A 20,503-nucleotide genomic window follows, 5' to 3' on the forward strand; every position below is an offset into this window, starting at 1 on the left:
TTTCTGCTGTTCAAAGGTCTAAGGAGAGTGTGTGGAAAAGAAAGAGTGTAAAAATGCACACAATAAGACAATTTAGACAAATTTAATATCACCATAAAATTGTCTCACACAGTCTTTTTACCCAAAATAAAGCAAGAAAGAACAGCAACCTACACCAAGCATATAAAAATAAACGTCCTTAAAGTGTTTTTTTGATTAAAGACACGAATGTACACAAGCTTTGTAGTATTTCATTTGAACTATAAAGCACACGCAACAAAGTCAATCTCCAAACATCAATCAAATACTCTTTTGTGTGACACCTTTTGATTTTCAAAGCATTAAACTACCACAGTTTGCCGCAGAGATCACACTGCATCTCATAATATTTAGTTTCATAACTGTAAAACATTACAGCCATATAAAATTGCACATAAGAGCACAGAATAACGGTTACAGTAGAGTAAAAAAAATGTTTGTTTTTTTGTTTTTTGCACACCTATGATGCAAGAGTGTGGGGGTCACCTCTTGGTCATATTTGCTGCTAAGTTTGCTTCTATAAATGATGCAGTAATGTCTGTTTGTGTTCAAACTAACTGCAACACAGATGTGAGTCTTCTCTTGGATGTTAAAATATAATCCAAACATCAAAGCTGCTACCAATAATCACTCCACATTCATCACTACTCACATGATTCATACATGATTTCTACACTGTAACACCTCAAAAGTCCAACGCTGAGAAGTCAATACCTTAAAACTAAGGCAGCGACTTTTCTGAGATTTGTTGTGCTTCCTTCCTGCTAAGTAGAGTGTCAGGAACAATGGCTGTGGTTCACCTGCAGGAAAAGTCTGCAGGTGTGTGTTGGGTTTAACAATACATAATGAAGTGACATTAGTTCTTCTTGTGCACCGTGATTTAGAAAAGAGTCTGCTGCGTTTTGACGCCGCCAGCTGCTCGCGCTTAGGAAATCGCACAGTTTTTATCCTTGTCCTTTGCACCAAGACTGTGAGCTCTTCTCCGCCGTATGCTGCCTCTCAGTCCCCAGTCTCTCTGCACCTCCCTCTCCAGTTCTCCCTCTCCGTCTTTGCCCTCCTCGGGTTGCTGCTTTCTCAGCTGAGGGGGCAGAGGTATGGGCTGTCCCAGGAAGTAGCCCTCTTCCTCTGAGTCTGAGGACGAAGAGCACGTAGAACACGAGTCTTCATGTTTGACCTGGGCTGGCTTGAGGATCAGTGAGGAGGCGTTGGCGGAGCCTCGCTTGTTCCTGTCTTTCTCGCCTTTCCAGTCCAGGGTGTCCAACCGAGGACGGTCAGGCCGCAAGTGTCGGGAGCGTCTCTCCGCTCCCGTGTGAGCAGCGGGGTCAGAGGGGATACGACCACGGCTCCACCCTCGACGCAGACTCCGCTGGTGGTAAGAGGATCCATCTGGGAAGAAATCGTTACAAAAACAAAATTAACTTAATTCCCAAAAGTTTCCAGCAGATCACCTCAGATGACAATCACATGGGCTACAGTAACATAACATGATCTCTGGGGGGCAACTTTAACCAGCAAAGTAAGTCCACTTGAAGTGCTTGTTTGTGGTGGCACAATCAGAAGCTTTACTGTCCCCTAAGTGTCTGACAACATAACAGAAAGGATCCCTACAACGAAAGCCTTTGCTAAACCCCAAATCCACCAGACTCCATTTACAGAAGCAGTAATTTTATCATCATTAAACACACTCCATTCAAACTCAACAGAAACAAAATAAAACTCACCAAAACCATGTTTACTCCGGGTAGACCAAGAATAATATTAGCGGCGATTGTAGGATCAGTATAATGACAAACCAAGTTGTGTGTTCGGCGTTTATTTTGTCCTGTTCAGTAAAGGAAGAGTTTTGTGATTATAAAATTACTGTTTCTGTAAAAACAGTCTGGTTGATTTGGCAAGAGTGATTTGGTGGGTGTTCTGGTTAAACAAAAAGAATTTTATTCTTTAAGGAAAAGGGATCCTTTCTGTAATGTTGTCAGACACTTGGAATAAAAATCTGAGCCTGTCAGTAGCAAAAACAAGCACTTTTAGTCAACTTATTTTGATGGTCCAAATTGCCGCCAGAGCTTACATTGGAGCCATTTCAGCTCGCGTCACAGCTGCCAATTGAGGAGCTCCAGTGAACATATTCCAAAACATTTCATAGCTAATAGTCATTTACACACCAAAATATGTAAACACAGGGCGCAGGTTTAAAATGATCGGAATTCCCCTTTAATATTCAACTCTCCAAGTCTTTTTTTTTACCCAGTAGATCCATCTGTGGCGGGATGCCTTTCTGTAGATGTAACCTGCTTCCAAAACCTTCAACCACCTCATCTTCATCCTGCTGGTCTTCCCCGCCGTCTTGCAGCTCCTCCTCATTCTCATCTTCATAATCATCTTCATCGACAGAGTAGCTGCTGCTGATTGGTTCTCTGAAGCTGACCCTCGCTGTGCCACTGCGAGACAGCGGGGGCGGAGAGTCAGAGGGTCTGTCCTCTGGTTGCTGGAGGTTTGGTGAGGGCGACTCCCGCGGCGACAAGTCACGAGATTTAACGGGCAGAGGAGGTGGGAGGATGGATGGGTTGTCGGGTGGGAGTGAAGGGGAGTCAGGCGAAATGAGGTGGTTCCCATGAGAGCTTTTCTGAGGAGGAAACACTGCGGAGAGAAACTCATGAGGTCATATTGTAGTTTAGACGAAGTGAGATGAAATTATATAATTTTATAATATACAGCATGTTCCTTTAATATTGAACACTCGTTTCTGATACCTTGCATAACATGATTTGTCCTTTCCACCCAGTTCCTGCAGTCCTTGGCAGTAGAGGTTCCTCTTGAATTGAGACCAGTTAGTCCAGCGTTTCCATTTAGCGCTCCCTGGACCTGAAGACCACTGACCGGAGGCTTGATACCACAGTCCCCTGGCAGTAAACTGTAATGTGGAAGGTCGCTGGGCCAAGATGGACCCAAACCATTTCCTAGATGGATGTGAGGAAGAGGTGAGTAGGAGCCTCTTGGATGAGGATGACTACTGGGTGAAGAAAATCCATTTTGAACTGGAGCAGTGCAGTGGACACCTGAGAGACGCAGAGCATATAAATGTGTGAGAATAGTCGCTATGAGATGGTTTCACTCACAGGGCCATATCTTGACAACGTGACCTACATAACAGTATAACATCAATGTACCTTGATCACCGCTGTGTTCCACTGCAGCATGAATGCAGTCTTTTGCAGTTATTGTTAGAGTTATTGGGAGTTTGACGCCCTCTAGTGGCTGCAGTGGGGAACCGCATTGTGACAGCTGGTGCTTCTCTGTGGTCCCACTGCGTCTAGGCTGAGGTGGCCTGCTCTGCAGCGCGGAGTCGCACGAATCAGAGTTGTTGGGGTCTTCGCCCAGCGAGCAGGACCTGGAGCAGAAGATGAGCCCCCCTCGAGGGAGGAAGGGACGCCCCAGCAGAGGCAGCTGACAGCGGGCGCAGCAGAAACACGACTCCACGGCGTGCCAGTGCTGACCCTCGTAGGTCATCTGGCCTTGGTCAATACCTGAGAGGAAATCATGATTACGCAACATATTTGTGTCTGCTGCAGAATTTGAAAATCTGTCCCTGTTATATCAGCGTGTATAGACATCAGTAGTTCTGCAGCTTTGCACAAAACTTCATAGGAGAAGTTGTATTTGCGGACAAATACTGAACATACAAACAACTACATCTTAGTGTGTTATAAATCATATATTGAATGTTTTTATGCTGCTGATACGTGCATAACTTAAAGTCAAGTGTTATCATAGAAAAAGTAAAGAATATCTCCTACTAATGTCTTATAATGACTGCATTAGGAACCCAGTATGAGTTTCATCAGACGTCATTCAGTACCTATCTGTTCTCCGCAGGTATCGCAGTACTCTGCGTACAGGGACTCGTAGCAGGAGCAGCAGTAGGGTCGACTCTCTCTCATGATGTAACGCTGGCCGCCCAGCGCAGCCTCACACTCGAAACAACAGAAGTGCTTCATGTGCCAGTATCTTCCTTCTGCCTCCGTACATTCATCTGCCAGAATAATCTGGGATTGAGAGACAACAGTAACAGAGAGGTCACTCAGCACAGCAGTGGTTATGTCATGGGTACAGAAGTAAACAAAGCACGGTCGTAAATACGAGTACTGAGGATTTTGGTTAACAAGATACTGAAAAAAAGATGCTATCTGTGCCTTATTGCAGGCTTTGTCACCCTCTGAAAAACTCCAGTCATGTCAGATCCATTAGTCAACGACATCATCAAATCCCTTAAGTCACATCGAGAAGTCATTCAAAAAAAGAAGAGATGCAGAAAAACTTGCAAATACCCCTCGATGCACTCTGCACTGATAGGGGAAAGGATAAAATACAGAAAAAGACCTGACAGGACCTGATGATTCAGGATTTGAATTGGGCATCATCATGCTGCTTAGAGAAGTGGGCTACATGGTTCCTTGCGCTTTTTAAAAACCTGCTGCAAAACCGTGTTGCTGCTGGGAGTTTATTCAACAGGCTGAGGATCTTGGAGAGGCAGTCACCTCGTCGCAGGCCTGGCAGCGAGGCTTCAGCCTCTCAGCGTGGTGCCGTCCACAGTAGATCTGTCCGTCCTGGTAGAAGTAGATGAGATCGACCAGCAGCTCGCTGCAGGAGACACACTGGAAACACTGAGGGTGCCAGCAGCCGCTGTGTCCTGCCCGGCTGGCAAACACCGCTATGTCTCCACCGCAGATCTGTCTGCCACACTGGAAAAATACATTTGGTTGGGGTGGAGCAGAGGGAAGGAAGTTAGATATCTTTGAACAAATGATGAACGCTGCCGGTTGCTCTATAGTTTGCTTATACGGCCCTGTAATCATCAGATCCCAGTATGCTGGCGGCCCCTGAGCGATGCCTGCACCTACTTGCACCTGAACTTGCTCAAGTCTTCTAAAAAGAAATTCTACTTCTGCACGCCTCTGGTGTGTTTTAAAAGGCTTTCACGGGCTGCTTTTGAGCTTCGTGTCGGCCTGTCTCGTGAGGGAATCTGCTGCATGTGATAAAAATGCTTCTCTACCTGCTGGCAGATGGCCCCCGTCATAGTTACTGGGAACAGCCTCACGACGCCTCGGCCCAAGTTTTCCCTTTTCCTCTGCTGGCTGAACAAACGTAACTCCTTCTTCTCCTCCTCGTCCAGAGAGTTACAGTACTGCGGCTGCAACACACAAATACGGTTTCTGAACTTCAATTACCTCCTCGGCTCAGTAATTAAATCAACCCGTTGATAGTATTATTACATTTTTGTTATATATTATTACATTTGACCAACTTTTGGATCGAGCATTAAATATGGATTTAATGTGTCATGGTAAATTATTCCAACCATATGGAGCCTTAAAAAAAAAGCTTACAATTTTCTGCAAAAACTGAGGGAACAAGGATCAGGAAAAACTGATCTAATAAACACATGGAGGTAAGTGGCTGCTTCAAATAATCTTGGCAATTAAAAGAATAACATTTAGAAATTAACATAAGCCAATGTGATTTTCTTCCAGCATTAAGAGCCTCATACATATCACAATGAGGGGTGTACAAAATAAATCATCATAAACAGCAGGTAAACAAAAGCAAAATAGTTAAATGAAATACAAAGAATTCCCAGACTCCGGTTTACTGTTTTCAGAGCAGAGAGTCATGTCACATTATTGCAGTCCATCAGGAGTAAAGCCGGAGACTGTGTGATGTTACCTCACTGTCGTGGGCTGGAAGCTGGTGCAGCAGCTGTTTGATTCGGTATCTCTCCCCTGGACTGTTCACATAAGGCACCCGGTCCTCTGGCAAGCAGCTAAAATACTGGTAAACCTGAAACAGGAGACAAGTGTGTTCACATTAAGGCCTAAATGACACAAGACAGAGAGCATAAAATTAAATCTTAAATTACAGAGCAATTTATTCAATTGGAGTCATAAATCAAAAACACTAACTTTTTTTTTCCCATGATTACAAAATTGTTTGAGTATGTATGAACATGTCCGACTGGAAGTGTGCCTCACGCCTCTGTGGGATTAATTTCTTTTTTCTTTTTTTGTCTCGACTCTGTGTCTGCACCCTGGTTGTTACCTGTTCGGGCTTGAGCCCAGGTGGGACCCATGCGTACTCCTCAGAGGCACAGCCCGAGTCGTCGTCCGAGATGGAGTGTCTCTGGAAGTCTGACACCAGCTTCGTCATCATCTTCTCGAGCTGGCCCGGCACTGAGCGTACGGCATGCTCCTCGCGCACACACTTACAGTGCACACAGATCTTCCTGTGGAGACAAGGACAGCTTTGGGCTTCATTCCTGGGGATGTTTCGCTGATTTACAACACAAGCTAAAGCAGACTAAATGTCAAACACTTCAGGAAATGTCACAGATGGGTTCTCCTGGTGCTTCAGGTTCTAAGGTGCATACCACACTGTGAGATGTATATCAGCCCCTCTTTTCGGGTACCATCTGACAAAGAACTGCAAAAAAAATTAAAGCAACATTTAAAAAAAATAATTACCAAAAGGCTCAGTTGATTTTTGAGCTCTACAATTAAGCCCACAGTAAATTGGACTCTTGTTAATCCAAAGTGGCTTAAAGTACTAACTCTCTTTACGCCACATTAATACGGACACTCCTACAGTTTGTAACCATATTAATTATGAACAATCTTTGTGTTGGAGACATCATGTCACAAACCAGCCCACACACATTCTTAAGGTTGACTCAACTAGACTCCCACAGTCAAGAATTACTAATACAAACAACAGCTGCCACACCAGGACACAAAAATACAATCTCGAGCAAACTCGAAACTGTGCAGAAAAAGCATAAACAGTATGCAGTCTGTGTGTAATGTGGAGTGTCAACACATTCGGACAACTGGAGTAAAGTCATTACTGATATAACTGAGGGGCTAACGATCCAGTTAATGTCCACATCACCCCGACATCTCTCTGCATCAGGACCAGCACGCCTAAGCTACAAGCTGCTACCAAAGAAGCAGGAAATGAGGCCACTGACCTAAGCCTGACTGTCAGTCCCGGGGCAGTTAAGGGAGGGAGGTGAGGATGGGAGGAATAATCTCCCTCAGCCTCATATTACGCCCCATCTTGTCCTTGGACTCCTCACCACATTCTGTCTGGCGCTGGGTGTGCCTCTGTGCGTGGGACCGGTGGAGTCAGACTAAAGCGCCCTGGGGTGAAAGTGAGGTGTGGGTGTCACATATGTGTTGTGGATGCGACAATGTGGCCATATGCAGCATGTATTGCTTGTGCGCATCTCTGTTACGATTGCATAAGAGACTGCCAGCTGGCACTTGTGGCTCAAGTTCACAAGGCACAAAGCTGCTTTATTCCAGCACCCAACCCCCCACACAAACCAAAAAGCCAGCAACACACACAGTCACACACACACACACACAACGGCATGGCGGCTCCTCTTCGGATCAGTCGTCTCATGAAAAGTCTTCCTGCTGTGAAATTCTTAGCAATGCCCATTAACTGCAGCACGTCAGCGCGAATGTGCTCTGCTGACTTTACCCAGCACAAGTTAATTGTTAAGGAGTTGACAAAACAGAGGTTGCGACCATGGGATCCCAGTACAGTTTCTCAGGCCAGCGTAGGCATCAGCTGGCATCTTACTGTATATGGCCATGGCCTCTAAGCAAGTAGAATCAATATAAATAATAGTAAACACAGCAAGTCAGCTTAGGCTAAGCCATGTTGGCACGAATCTGAGTCCAGCTGAATGTGTGTGTGTGTGTGTGTGTGTGTGTGGAGTGGGGGCTGTGACACACATGCCTATGTAAGTGGGTAGGAGGACACAGCAGGGAGACCTGGCATGGCGGGACAGATGGCAGAAGCACCATGTCTCACTCGGTCTCACCCCACCGGTATTCAACCCACACCCCCCAACACCACCAGCAGCCTCCACATGATGAAAGCATTTGTTGTGGCAGGGATATAATCACCAACAGGTGCCAACCCTCACATGCAACCTACAGTAAATTGGGAGGCAACAAGAGTGCCAATTTGAAAGAATTTGAGGTCTGAAAATATGCAGGAGAGCCTCAAATCATGGCCCTCTTTGTGCAGGCTGCTCTCCAGGTTTCTTGCCATTTGGATAGTGTTTAACCAAAAGCTGCTTTGTGCACATGCCCAAGCATTTAAAGATACTTCTTCTGTAAAAAAGCTAAATCATACACAGCAGACAAAACGTAGCACCCACCAATGAGCAAATCAGTACAGCCAAAACAAAGCATCCTGTAAGCTAAATTATTTCTCTTATGCTTGGCAAGCGCTTGTTTAAACATGACATCAGTAAACTTAAAAAGCGGCACATTTCTGACGGCTATTTCAACACCACAATTTACCAGCCTCTGCTGTGCTGCGTCCTGTCCTGCTCAGGCATTTGAGTCACCACCCGCTGACGTAATAAAACCAGGCTGTGAGCCCCTCTGGAAATGTACAACATTTCCTACTAATAGATTACTAATAGATTAAAGTTTACGGTAAGAAGAGCTACTACAACTGGAGAGTTTTCACTTTTCGATTTTGTAAACACTAAAATTCATCATTCACCAAACTGCTGTCAGCTGGCTGCCAGAAATATGCAGCTGCCTTTGTACTTGATTATTTAAGTTATTTTTAAAGCAGAAAAGTCAAACATTTGCTCAGTCCACCTCCACAAATGGGAGCATTTTCTGCTTTTTGGTGTTAATCGAATACCTTTTGGTCATCAGCTGTTGGTCAGACAAAACAATTCGTATGAAAAACATCACCTGGAGCCCTGAATTTCATAGACAAAAGGAAAGAACTTTCTCATTAATCGAATGGAAATAATGATGGTGAGAAAAAAACAACTTCATTATTTTAGCTCAAAAACAATTTCAAAATTCATTGTGGGAGAACATCAATGAGCTTAAACGCTAAAGAGTCTAAAATCAAAGTGCTCAGACAATTATTACATTTCTGTACAACATCTGTGCATAACCAAACCAAGATATACAAGGGAAGTGCAGCACACTGAATCCACGAGCAGCCGTGTGTGTGTGTGTGTGTGTGTGTGTGTTAAGTAACCAGCAGACACAGCAGATGCTACTTTGGAAGGGAATCAACAATCTGCCTCCAAATTTGCTTTGCTGGACCAAAATGTTACTGAGACTGCTGGTACAGCTGGTGCCGTTATTGTTGTTAATGGCGTATCTTTTGTCCGTGTTTACCGGCTATAGCTAATCCAGTAATTGTAACTAAATAATAATGAAATAAACTCTAAACAGAAGTAACTATGTGCTTTAATATCTGCTCTGTCATGCAGAGGGAGTGTTAGATGGAAAAGTGAAAAAAAAACAGTCTTAGTAAGTTTTGGCTTTTTTAAAATTTAGTTACTTTAACTTTCGAATGTCTTTTTCTTCTTTGTCTTTAATTAATGTGACATAGCATTTGTCATTTTCTTCTTGTTAAGGTACATTGGAGGCAGCCAGCTGTGCACAGGGGAGGTGAGCAGCAGCTCTAACTGTACTTGACATCACGTTATGCACCTAATGTGCCCACAAATATGTGTACAAAACAACACAAAGTCAGGCGATCAAACGCAAGAATCTAGACACAAACACAAAAACACCTCCAGTCCGGCCACATCTGCCAACTTAATGACTGTTTGAGTTTCTAGTCCCTCTAATCCTGTCAGAGAGTAAAATATGGTTTCTGCAGTACCTGCTGTAATCATGACAAATTAGTCCAGGTTGGCTTGTTGACGCTGTCCCATCCAGACTCGTGTTCCCCTGAAACTGTGAAGGTTTCTATCCGACAGGCGCTGCCTTCTGCCTGCCCGTCAGTCTGTATGTCAGCGCGAGCAGGATATTCTATGGCAGATTCTCTCCATGTGATAATTTCTCGGTCTGCTCAGCTCTTTTCAATGACCCCCCTCCCGCCCCCGACTCCCACCCTCCTCCATGAAACAAAAGGCTTGGCTACAACCACACGCTACAGGAAACACAAATGACACACGCTCATGTGATATTTAAATTTGCTTAAAAAGATAAGGTGAAGTACAAACGCAGAGAACTTTTCTTTCACACATTTCAGTCAGGGGTATTTACTCACGCTGCCTTTGTAGATACGAAACACCAGAGCCCATGTGACAATCACGAAGAGCAAAGTCACTGAGTCTTCTCTCCCCAGACCAGACTGCTGCAACTGATTCGTAACAGATGGACGATTGTTGCTTTGGTGCAGTTATTAATCACAGAAATGAGTGGAGCAGATTTTGAGCCTATGAGCAACGCTGTGCTGTGGAGTTATTCGTCATATTATGCGATCAAGATGGGCAGGCATGACATTAAAGTGTCTGAACTATCAAGCAGGCAGCATGACGTTGGGTCTCAGTGAAGTCACGACGCATTTCTGAATTCACCCGAGCTCATCTGACTTCAGTCAGTTACTACAGTTGAATATCAGTCAGCACATGTCTGACAGAGAAGATCCAATGTTATTCACTTCTCTCTCTTTTATCAGTGTTTCTGTTTTTTCTCCATATTACTTTAAAGCATTTTTGAAATACCAATTCAAGCAATGCTGCAACAGGTGACAGACTGTGGATTAATTCATTAGTTAACTGACACAGATGAAGATTTTTCTAGCAAAAACGCCAAACATTCCCTACAATGATTTTCAATGTGGACTGCTGGCCAGATGAAATATTTTGAACATGATTAATCAATGAAGAAATCCACCATTAGTTCACTTTCAGCCCTGTGATTTTTGGGAGAGATAACTTCCAAACAGCCAGTCTAGACCAGTGTTTTTCAGTGTACAGATATACTCTCAGTCGGTGTGTAGTTACTAAAACTGGTGGGGAACCCAGTGTAGCAGTGTAAGATAATCCGCTGCTTTAAATGTGTGCTGCTGTTATGATAATCTATAGCTGAGATGCACTGCAGTGAGGTATAGTGAAGCCCACTTTACAGCTGATTTTAAGAAACAGATGGGCCTTGTCCTATAACTCTCCGCCACTAATTACTGACTGAGTAATTGCCGCATGGCCACCCAGACTAATAGCGATGGCGCCTTTGAACACTTTTGAAGCGTGGTGGGGACCTGTGGGTCAAAAGTAACTCAATTCGCTCGCTGCTGGGCAGCGGAAGCACCATCTGCCCCCCACCTCAGTTTGAGCTCTGTCTGAGAAAGCTCAGGATGAAGATGGATCACTTCCCTCTCAGCGAGCATCAGCGGCTAAGCCTGCGGTCACTAGGCTGATCTTCTCTGTCAGGGAAGGTGTGACTCTAAATTGGTTATTAAGAAAGATGCAATTAGCAATGGACTCTGGGGTCTTAAAAACTGACCCCCATAAATCTCAATCATTGAATCACTTTCATGTTCCTTATTCTCCAGGATCAGCTAAGAGATTTGAAATGTCTAAACAAGACATTTTCCTTTGTAACTTCACCAAAAAAAAAGCCATTTCAGATGTGTCCTCCAGCCAAATGCATTTCCACAGCATTATGTTAATGCCACACATATTGTAAACAGATCGATGCATACAGAGTGTGGCCGGAGGAAGAGATCAACACACGTGTTTTAGATTACATCCTAACCTCTAAGCTTTTGTCTTGAGCTGAACAGAGGGAACAACACTGGAAAAAGCTAAAAGATACAATTACAGTCTTTTGGTTACTTGCAGTGTGCATTCCTGTGCCTTTTGTTTTACTCTCTCCATCACCGAGCCACAGTCATGCAGTGCCCTTCTGGGACTGTGAATGCAGACTGCACAACCAGAAATAAATCAGAAAAGTCTTTTTTTTTCCATTCATCAGTGTGTCAAACTTAGTGATTGTACTCTATGGTCTTACAGTCTGGAACAACTAAATGTAACAATATGCACTTGGAAAAATGAAAATGAAACCTGGCTCATACAACTTAAGTGCAAGCAAGTGACTCATTGCTTCTTCTACATTTCAACGAATGACTGGCAAAAGAGGAATAGTTATCATATCTGTTTCACACTTAATGAAAAACAAATTTCACATCTGATAAGCGAAAGCAGCAGTGAAATGGAGGAAGGGGAAGACAATGGGAGAAGCAGAGGGAGGTATGAAGTGGTCGAGAGGGTTGCTATCACAGCAGTGAGGCCTAATCTTATTACTGGGATTGACAGGATTAGACTAACCGAGAGACCCAACCAGCTGGATATTCACTAAAGAACTAAGAGAAAAGAAAAGAAAAGAAAAGAAAAGAAAAAGGGGCTCAACTGAAAACATGCAAGAACCTAAAATAGAGAAAAATAAGCTGTTGTTTCGGAGGGCCTTTGACAGGGGTTAACGAACGTGTAAGAGGCACGCAGGCTGACATCTCAAGCAGCTCGCAAGTTTAAAGGCAAGATTAAAAAGCAGAAATTACTGCTGCAGAAACTCTTCAAACAGCCAAAAACACATCATGGGCCAATAAAAACTTGTCCAGATGAACACTCAGCTGATCTGCTGTATCAAGCGACACATTGCTTTTCACCTTAAAAAAAAGACTGATTTCAGTACAAGTGACAAACACTACAATGACACAGGAACAGGTCTTAAGTTTTAATCGCTGCAGCTCAGACATGCAGCGCATGTTGCAGGATCGGTAATCCTGCTGCTCTGTCGTGCTGCTGTTTTCACATGAAGATGAAGTCAGCTCAAACTAAATGCAGCTGCTTTTGTTGCAGATGTCTGGGCTTAATGGAACTGAGCCAATGGCCGTGACTCTTGATGACCACAGGCTCAGTAATGCCGATCGGCTCTGTGAGCATCATGTGGTGCCTTAACGGGGTCGTGTTTGTTGTCTTTTAATGCATATCTGCACTACTCGTGTACACACATCAGGCTTAAGCTGATTTCCGTTGGTAGCGTTGTTGTTGTTGTCCATCTAAAGATGTGCAAATACACAAACATGCACACAGTTTGACTCCTTGATTCTTATAAAGCAGAAAAAGCATCTTTATGTTGAGTGGATACATTAGAAATAGTTAAATTTTGACACAACATTTGCCAGTCGGCCAAACAGGTCTCATGTCACCAGAAATGTTGGTAATATATAGCTGGCACATAAAAGAATATCAAAACTAAGTCAAAATCACAAAGTGACAGCAAACAGTTAGGGTGTCACATCTTTTAATTAGGGCCTCAAAAAGTTTTAAACCTTGCTTTAAAGGAGCTGTTCTTTATCAGAAGTTGCACTAGATTGAAAAAGCAGGAGCAGGAGAAAGTGGAAGTCTAACAAAGGTAAATACAAAGTGTGAGACAAACACTTCCTGCTAAGCTAAGAGCCAGCGCTGGCAACGCTTAAGAGTCCTGCAGTTCATACCTCCAGCCATGGACACGGAAGCCGGGGCACTGTTCCCCGCAGCGCATGCACGGCTGACCTCGGTCTGGGTCCTCTTCCTCCTGCTGAAAACATAACACAGAGCAGTCACACCTTCTGGCCCAAGACAGTTAGGCTATAACAACACAGTGAGCACCTACAGTGTTCGTTAGACACGGCCACAGGAACATCAGCATCATGTGTGAGTGAGCGAGGGGTGTTTGCACTTAAAGCCACGCAGCAGAATGCACTTAGAGACAGTCGCTTCAGCCTTTAAATCAGCATGAGCAGTCTATAGGGAATCTGAAAATCCTCCGTGCTGAACTGACAGAGATGTAAACCATCAAGAGTGGTAACGTTAGGTAACGTTAACAGGCACGTGTAACGTCTGTAGAGATCAGCTGTATTTGACTGACGGCGTATGAAATCACAGCACTGGTGGTCAGTCTGGCTACATCTCTGTCTGTGCTCCAATTGGTTCTCGCTCTTGCACATGACTTGATTTTCTTACGGCTGAAAGCAGAGTGCGGTGATCTCTGCTGTATGTACAATCACCAGCTGGTGCAACCTTAAACGAGCACTAAATGTTACTCAGCTAGATCCAAGTGTGAGTGTTAGGAAAGCTACATTGTGTGTGTGTTTTATAAGTGACTGGATAGGCTGCACAGCATAATGAGCTGACTAATATCTCAAAAATGCCTGCTGCCAAAAGTGCTGAGCAGTGCATCTGACTTGGCCAGCAGCAACTCAACAGCTTAGCACTAAACCGAGCCCTCATATCTCTATCTCTTTTGATTCAATTCCTGCAGCCTAGCCTGTGTGTGTGTGTGTGTGTGTGTGTGTGTGTGTGTGTGTGTGCAGACTGTAGTTCCAGGCCTCTGCTTTAGAGATGAGAGGAAGGAAGCAGACACAGGATGAGAGCTGCACCCTTTTCCCTCTCCATGCAGTCACTCTGTCTCCGCTCTCTTTTTCTCTGACGCTGTAATTCCAGGGCACCTCTCCTACCGCCTGTGACCAGGACTTACAGCTGATAGAGAAACCTTGCCTGTATTATTAGCTCTTTATCAGCTTCTTATCTTAAAGCCTCTGAGGGGGTTCTGTGATGTTACCGTATTCAACGTTCGGATCATATGCGCTGTAAAGAGGCAGCAATACCTGCTGCTCTCAAAATCACACTTAGATGTATAATACTCGCATGCACGGGGACGCTGGCAGAGTTTAACGAGCAAAACAATAAAATGCAGATACGCGATACAGCAAAGTACGTGTGCATACCTGCTCAGGTGTGTTTTGATCTTTTTCTTTCCAACCACACACACACCGCGTAAGCTTGAACAGAAGCTCTAACCACCAAACCATCAGTATTCAAGTCAAGCCTGTTTTCCCATGCAGTTCTTGGAGAGAAAACTCAACAAATGCACTGCGTCACTTTGATTAACATGGAGTTTGCATAGCTTATCTCCATGATATCTGAGGTTTGCAGGGTTAGAGTAAGTGCTTCACTAATGCACTGACAAACCACAGAAACGTAGGGAACAGTTAGCAGTTTGCTATCTTGTACTTTGAACATTTTTTACACGTTTTCCTTTTATATTAGACATCTTTGAGCAGTTTTGTACATGGATTCAGGGTGAATATTCTGCGCTGTTGTCATCATGCACTGACGACTGTAGCCAGTTGTGTAGGGACATGAACTAGTCAGTCCAGAATAGTCATACATGACAGTAAACTATAATTTACACGCTGTTTTTAAAAGCCTCACTGCGTGCGGTGTGCACTCGGATCAGTCTTGCTCCTTGCTGCCTCATTAATTGCCACTTTGATTCACTCTGATTGCCCTTAACACAGCCAGGTATGAAAGGTGACAAGATGGGCTAAATGAAGCGTACTGATGATTTCTGGGTGACTGGACCTTTCGCTTGTCATTTTCTTATGAAGGCGTTCCTGCCCTGTCACACTCACAGGGTGAAGGCGCCAAACTACAAAATGTCTGTGTATTTAACATTGGTGTGCCACTACAATCCCAAATATTACATTTATTAAGAGTACAAAGAATGAAAACAAACAGCTGCAGGACAGGAGCACCTTTGGTAGCCTGACTGTGCTTCAGGATGCTAATAAGAAATGAAAAACACGCCACGTTTGTTCATCTTTTCAGTGTCAAATTTGTGCACTCAGGCACTCTTTGACCTGTTAGTACAGCTTAGTTGTCACAACGGGATTAGGATCAGCAAAAAATTCTTTGCATCATTTATGAACAGAAAACGGATCAAGAAATTAACATTTCATTCTCCTTCTTTGCAGCAACACATTTGGTAAGAGCATACTGAGGTCCACAAAAACATCTGGAGATTATCTTAGTAGAATTATTAAAATAGTGAGACCTCCAGAGACAAATATCTGATCAGATATGGGTCTGAAAAGGTCCATCTCGGGCCACTGAGGTTCATTTTCTGCTTCAAAACCATACATAGAAGGTCATTTGAGTGCAGTATTATTTGTCTAATACTGAAACTGAAGCACAGATTTTGTGCTTGAATTTTGGGAGGAGGATGAGAAGGACGTCTGCTTACATTAGATTAAACTCTGCACAAAACAGTTTGATACAAAAGCGACAACGGATTCGGCATCACAGCATGGATGATCACTCACTCGATGACAGATAGTAATTAAGAGTTAAGCTCGGGTGCAATCATGACGTAATGAATACTGACGGATTAGGAGTCCTGAGAAGAGTCTAAAAATTACTTCAACTATTTAGTCAAATTACAGACTAACAAAACACAAGAGAGAGAGAAAACATCCTAGAGAGATTTCACAACATGCATTACAAGTTTGACAAGGTCAATCCAGTTTGGTTTAGTTTTAAAAAACAAAACAACCACACGCTTTTATGAGTAAACATACCCAAAGAGGCATTTAAAAGAAACTGTCAGCTTGGTTCTAAGTTACCCCACATGTCATCATAAAATCAGACTAGATTAACAGATGGAAAAGAAACACCTTGGGTCCTCCCAGCTGTAGTTTGTTAAAAACACTGCTTGATTTGAGATGGGAACCTTTAATTTACTCCTTAATGCCCACGTTGTGATGAAAACAGAAAGGACAACCTTGAACATGAGCTGCAGCCAGTTAGCTTTGCATTTCCTTATCGTGATGAAAGCGTCCTGTATGTCAAGGCTGCACAGAAACGTGAAGGTTTTGTGTGTGAAAGACAATACATAAAACCTACGGCCTGACACTGAGGTTTTGCCTTCTGTGCTGCAAGTTGAAGGATGTGATGGGAGGGGTGATAGGAAGTTTATTCTAAACCATGTGTGTGGATAAAGTAAATAATACATTCACAAGTTCATCACATCAGCTCACATGCTCACACTTAGGCCAGCGTCAGGCTTTTCGTATCAGCCCCTTTGTTTTCACTGAGCGGGTATAAGGTTTAATCGCATGGCGCTGCGTCGTTTCGCTTCAGCTCTTTCTTGCTACCAGGTAACCGTGTTACCTGGTAATGGACAACTAAAAGCCTGCCAGCTTCGTTATCTGACATCTGAAGGCAACTGCATTGGCTCAGATAGCCATTACTTACTATAATATAAGAGAATGGATAATTAAAACACCTAAATGCTGAACGAGGGGTACTCTTCAGGTGTGAGGAAAACCCTTTAAACACTTGAAGCTAAAGAGTTTATTAACCCAAGTAAGAAGAGTGAACGAGCCAGTGACGGTCATTCCTGTGTTGCTCCTCTCCTCAGTGTTGTAGTGTAGGAGGGGTTAAACATTAACGGGGGTGGGGGGGTCAGAGGTCGGGGGCCTTTGCTGCCTTGGTATGCCGAGTGGATGCACCTCTCGTCATTGGACAGGATCAAACAGACAACCTGCAGCCGTCTCCAAGCCTCCTGTTGTCTTATGGTTTGTGCGTCACCGCTTCCTGCTCCTGAGGTCAACTCGAATGACAATGTTTAACAACTGAATGGGCTTACCCAAATACAAGGACCCAAACGGAGATATTATTTGTAGCAGCTCTGTTGTGAGAGCTGGCTTTTCGTCACAGCAGACATTTTGACGTGTTACGGTGGGAAAAAGTGCGCAATACCCTAAAACCAAAACATGAAATTTAATAATCAAATGTATTAATTAGAGCTGTAGCCCAGACAGACACAGCAGACAAGTCAGGTCACCTGCTACTGACTAACACGCTTCCCACATTAAGTGCACACTGTCATGCTACAGCGGCTTCAGACATACAAAACAAACCCAAACAGAGAAAGCAGAGATCAGCCTGTGATATCAGTTTTCTGTTAGCAGATTCGACTGTATTTCTACATATTTTTCCATTTAATTTTGAGCCCAATGTTGGGCTCGGCCTCTGAATTCTGTACAGTCGTCTAAATACAAATCTTGTTTTATGATTGAACTTCTAAAGCAGCCTGAATCAAAACACTGCTGTGGGAATATATTTGTTAGAAACGCCTTCTGGCGGAGCAAAGTGTATACAAAGCATCACATTTATGATCTGACTTATCAGCTTTTGCCTGTTAACACTAAATAATAGGTTAAAAATTCATTAGATATAACTCCTGGAACTCTTAAATAATATTTAACATAAATTATGGACAGGTAACAGTTCCTGATATAAAATCTTTGCAAGATGGCCAAACAGATACTGTGTTGATATTCTTTGTTCATGTAATTTGGCAGCAACAGTGATATTACTTTTTATTGTAGTGCAGCTGTTAAAGGAAGACATTTCATAACATGTAAATCCCACATGATATCTAATCTCATAATGTTATAACACAGACCGGAAATGGATCTATTCCACGCTCTGCTGACCATACATATATCTGCAGACAAATGCTCCTTACACAAGTATTTAAGATAAACTCTGCTGTAAACATCTGCAGCGTGACATGTTTCAAAACTGAACGTTTCTAGTGCTGATGTGATGGATAAAATATTGATGATCTTCATGAACACTTGAGTGCAGTTATTGTATGTGTCAGGCGGGAATAAGTGCCAAGTGTTTAAATATTGTTAAAGCACTCACACAAAAGACGTGATACTTGCATACTGCAAGATTTATATTAAATGCTAAAAAAAAAAACGTATATAGAAACTTTGTGAGTTAAGCTGAGAAAAATGTTTGATGGTTTTCTTGAACTGGTGAACTGAACGTTAGAACATCAACAACAAAGGGTGATCTGATTGCAGCTGCATTCACAGTCACTGTCTGGATATATTAGGCTGCAGAGCCAGATGTTTCACGGCCACACAGCTGTTGAGCCTGGTGAAAACAAGCTTCATTTGTTCAGTAACCTGACCACACGGGCTGCGTTTTGGGCAAAAGTCCAACAAGTAAGCGGAGCATCAGTTTTTGGCTCCAACCTGACAAAAGGCAACAAACATGTTCAGGTTACAGCCACCACATCCTAACCTGCTCAGGTAAAAAAACAAAAAAACTCGGTGACGTAGTCTGACCCCTCCTGACTACACCTGGGGCGCCTGAAATGACTCAAGAAACAAAGAATGTAAGACTTTCTGGTAAAAAAGTATATCCCACTGACATAAGACTGGTTATTGTAAGTGTAAAGCGTGAATTGTATTTTTTTACAGAATACAATTTACCGACACAAAAGCCAGGTGAAGGTGGGACAGAGTTCCGCTCGGACTATTTTCTCTGTTGGACTTGAATAGCCAACAAGTTCATTTCAAGTCTGCTTTTACCGTGAAAGACAGAAGGGCTTCGGCACCTTACAGAATAATCCTGCGGTGTGTTTTGTGTTAAAATGAGATGACATAATATGTTACCAAAAGGTTTATTGAGTGGCGAAAGTCATTAAGAAATAAATGTGCAGGGGGAGAAAAAATAGACACTTACCGATCTGTTCGACCGTCGCTTTTTAGATCCGCGCAGGAACATGATGTCGGCCGGATGTTAAAAATCACAAATGAGTTTCCAAGAGAACAAACGGAGGGAAGAACCACCGAGGTCTGAATATTTTTAACTCACACAGCGCATGTTAAACTACATATTCCCCTCAGACTGCTCCCGACTCCTCCTTCCGCCTGGACTAACTACTTTGGCAACTCAACTGACAAGTTAGTCCAACTGAAAAACACTTCCGGCTTTCAAAGTAAAAGGACTTATCAACGCCTGTGTTTAACATTTTTGGAGTAGATACAAGAAAAGAAAACACATTCGGAATTACATTTTTATCAAACAAATATGACATTATGTTTGATCAAGAAATTGGCGGGCAAACACTTAATTCAACTTGATAACGTTTATCTTGAAAGTGCGAGCGTTTAACCGCCACTCTGACAGCAGCCTCGCTAACTTGACAAAGCTCCAACTTTACCTCTGCTGAACAAAACAGCCAGCTGTACCAAAGTTTGGCCAAGACTTTCAGTGTACATACAATATCATCTCTCAACTGCCATATTTTTCATTCATACCATATTAAGTCTTTCTTTATTTTTCACTGATGTCTGGTTCAAATGAGTGAACATTCACAGCATGGGAGGAGTCACTTAAACCTCTGAATAAATATTCCTAAATAAATATTTTGATGCGGAGATATGAACACAGATGTTCAGAGGCTGCTGCAGCAGCAGAAACATGGGACTTTGTTTGATAGCAGTCAGTACGACCCCAAACAAAGGATTATCATTCCACTGTAGGTCTTTAAAATGTCATGGCTAACATACTGTAATGGTTATTGGAGTGGAAAAGCAACAGCACCACAGAGGAAAGCAAAGTAGGGAAAGGCTTTACATAAATGGAATGTAATCTCAAAATGAAAAGAAGGGGACAGCATGCATAACATTTTCAGATGAGATTAGAGATCACAGATGCAGGCTGCACGAGGTCAGTAAAAATCTGGGCAGTGTAAAAAAAAGAATAAATAAAAGTTCCTGATGATATCTGAACACCAATAATGTGATGAGAAATGGAGCAAATATCACTAAAGCTATGCTGATATTTCCTGCAATGTTTTACTAACTCGTAGGCTGATGCGACAGAAGACTTTTAGCAGTTAACTTCAGATATAAGTAGAAGTCTGCTTCCATCTAGTGGCCATCTGATAAAAGACAAGTAAGCGCTCAAGAAACATTATTCAATCACATAAAAGTCTTGGTTGAATAAACGTGTTTTTAA

At 43.1% G+C, this 20,503-nt stretch overlaps 1 protein-coding gene across 1 annotated transcript; it reads right to left on the bottom strand.

Moving 5' to 3' along the window:
• Positions 1–65: 65 nt before the first annotated feature.
• Positions 66–19,488, bottom strand: prickle3 (prickle homolog 3). The gene is made up of 11 exons (XM_046395746.1): positions 19,223–19,488; positions 13,351–13,433; positions 6,112–6,295; positions 5,740–5,853; positions 5,069–5,206; positions 4,554–4,757; positions 3,875–4,061; positions 3,186–3,542; positions 2,769–3,074; positions 2,263–2,655; positions 66–1,404 (listed from the first exon to the last, which is right to left on the bottom strand). The coding sequence occupies exons 1-11, from the start codon at positions 19,262–19,264 to the stop codon at positions 944–946; spliced, it is 2,469 nt and encodes an 822-aa protein (XP_046251702.1). The 5' UTR covers positions 19,265–19,488; the 3' UTR covers positions 66–943.
• Positions 19,489–20,503: the final 1,015 nt, after the last annotated feature.

This window comes from Scatophagus argus, chromosome 8 (assembly GCF_020382885.2).
Source record: "Scatophagus argus isolate fScaArg1 chromosome 8, fScaArg1.pri, whole genome shotgun sequence".
Taxonomy (NCBI): Eukaryota; Metazoa; Chordata; class Actinopteri; family Scatophagidae; genus Scatophagus; species Scatophagus argus.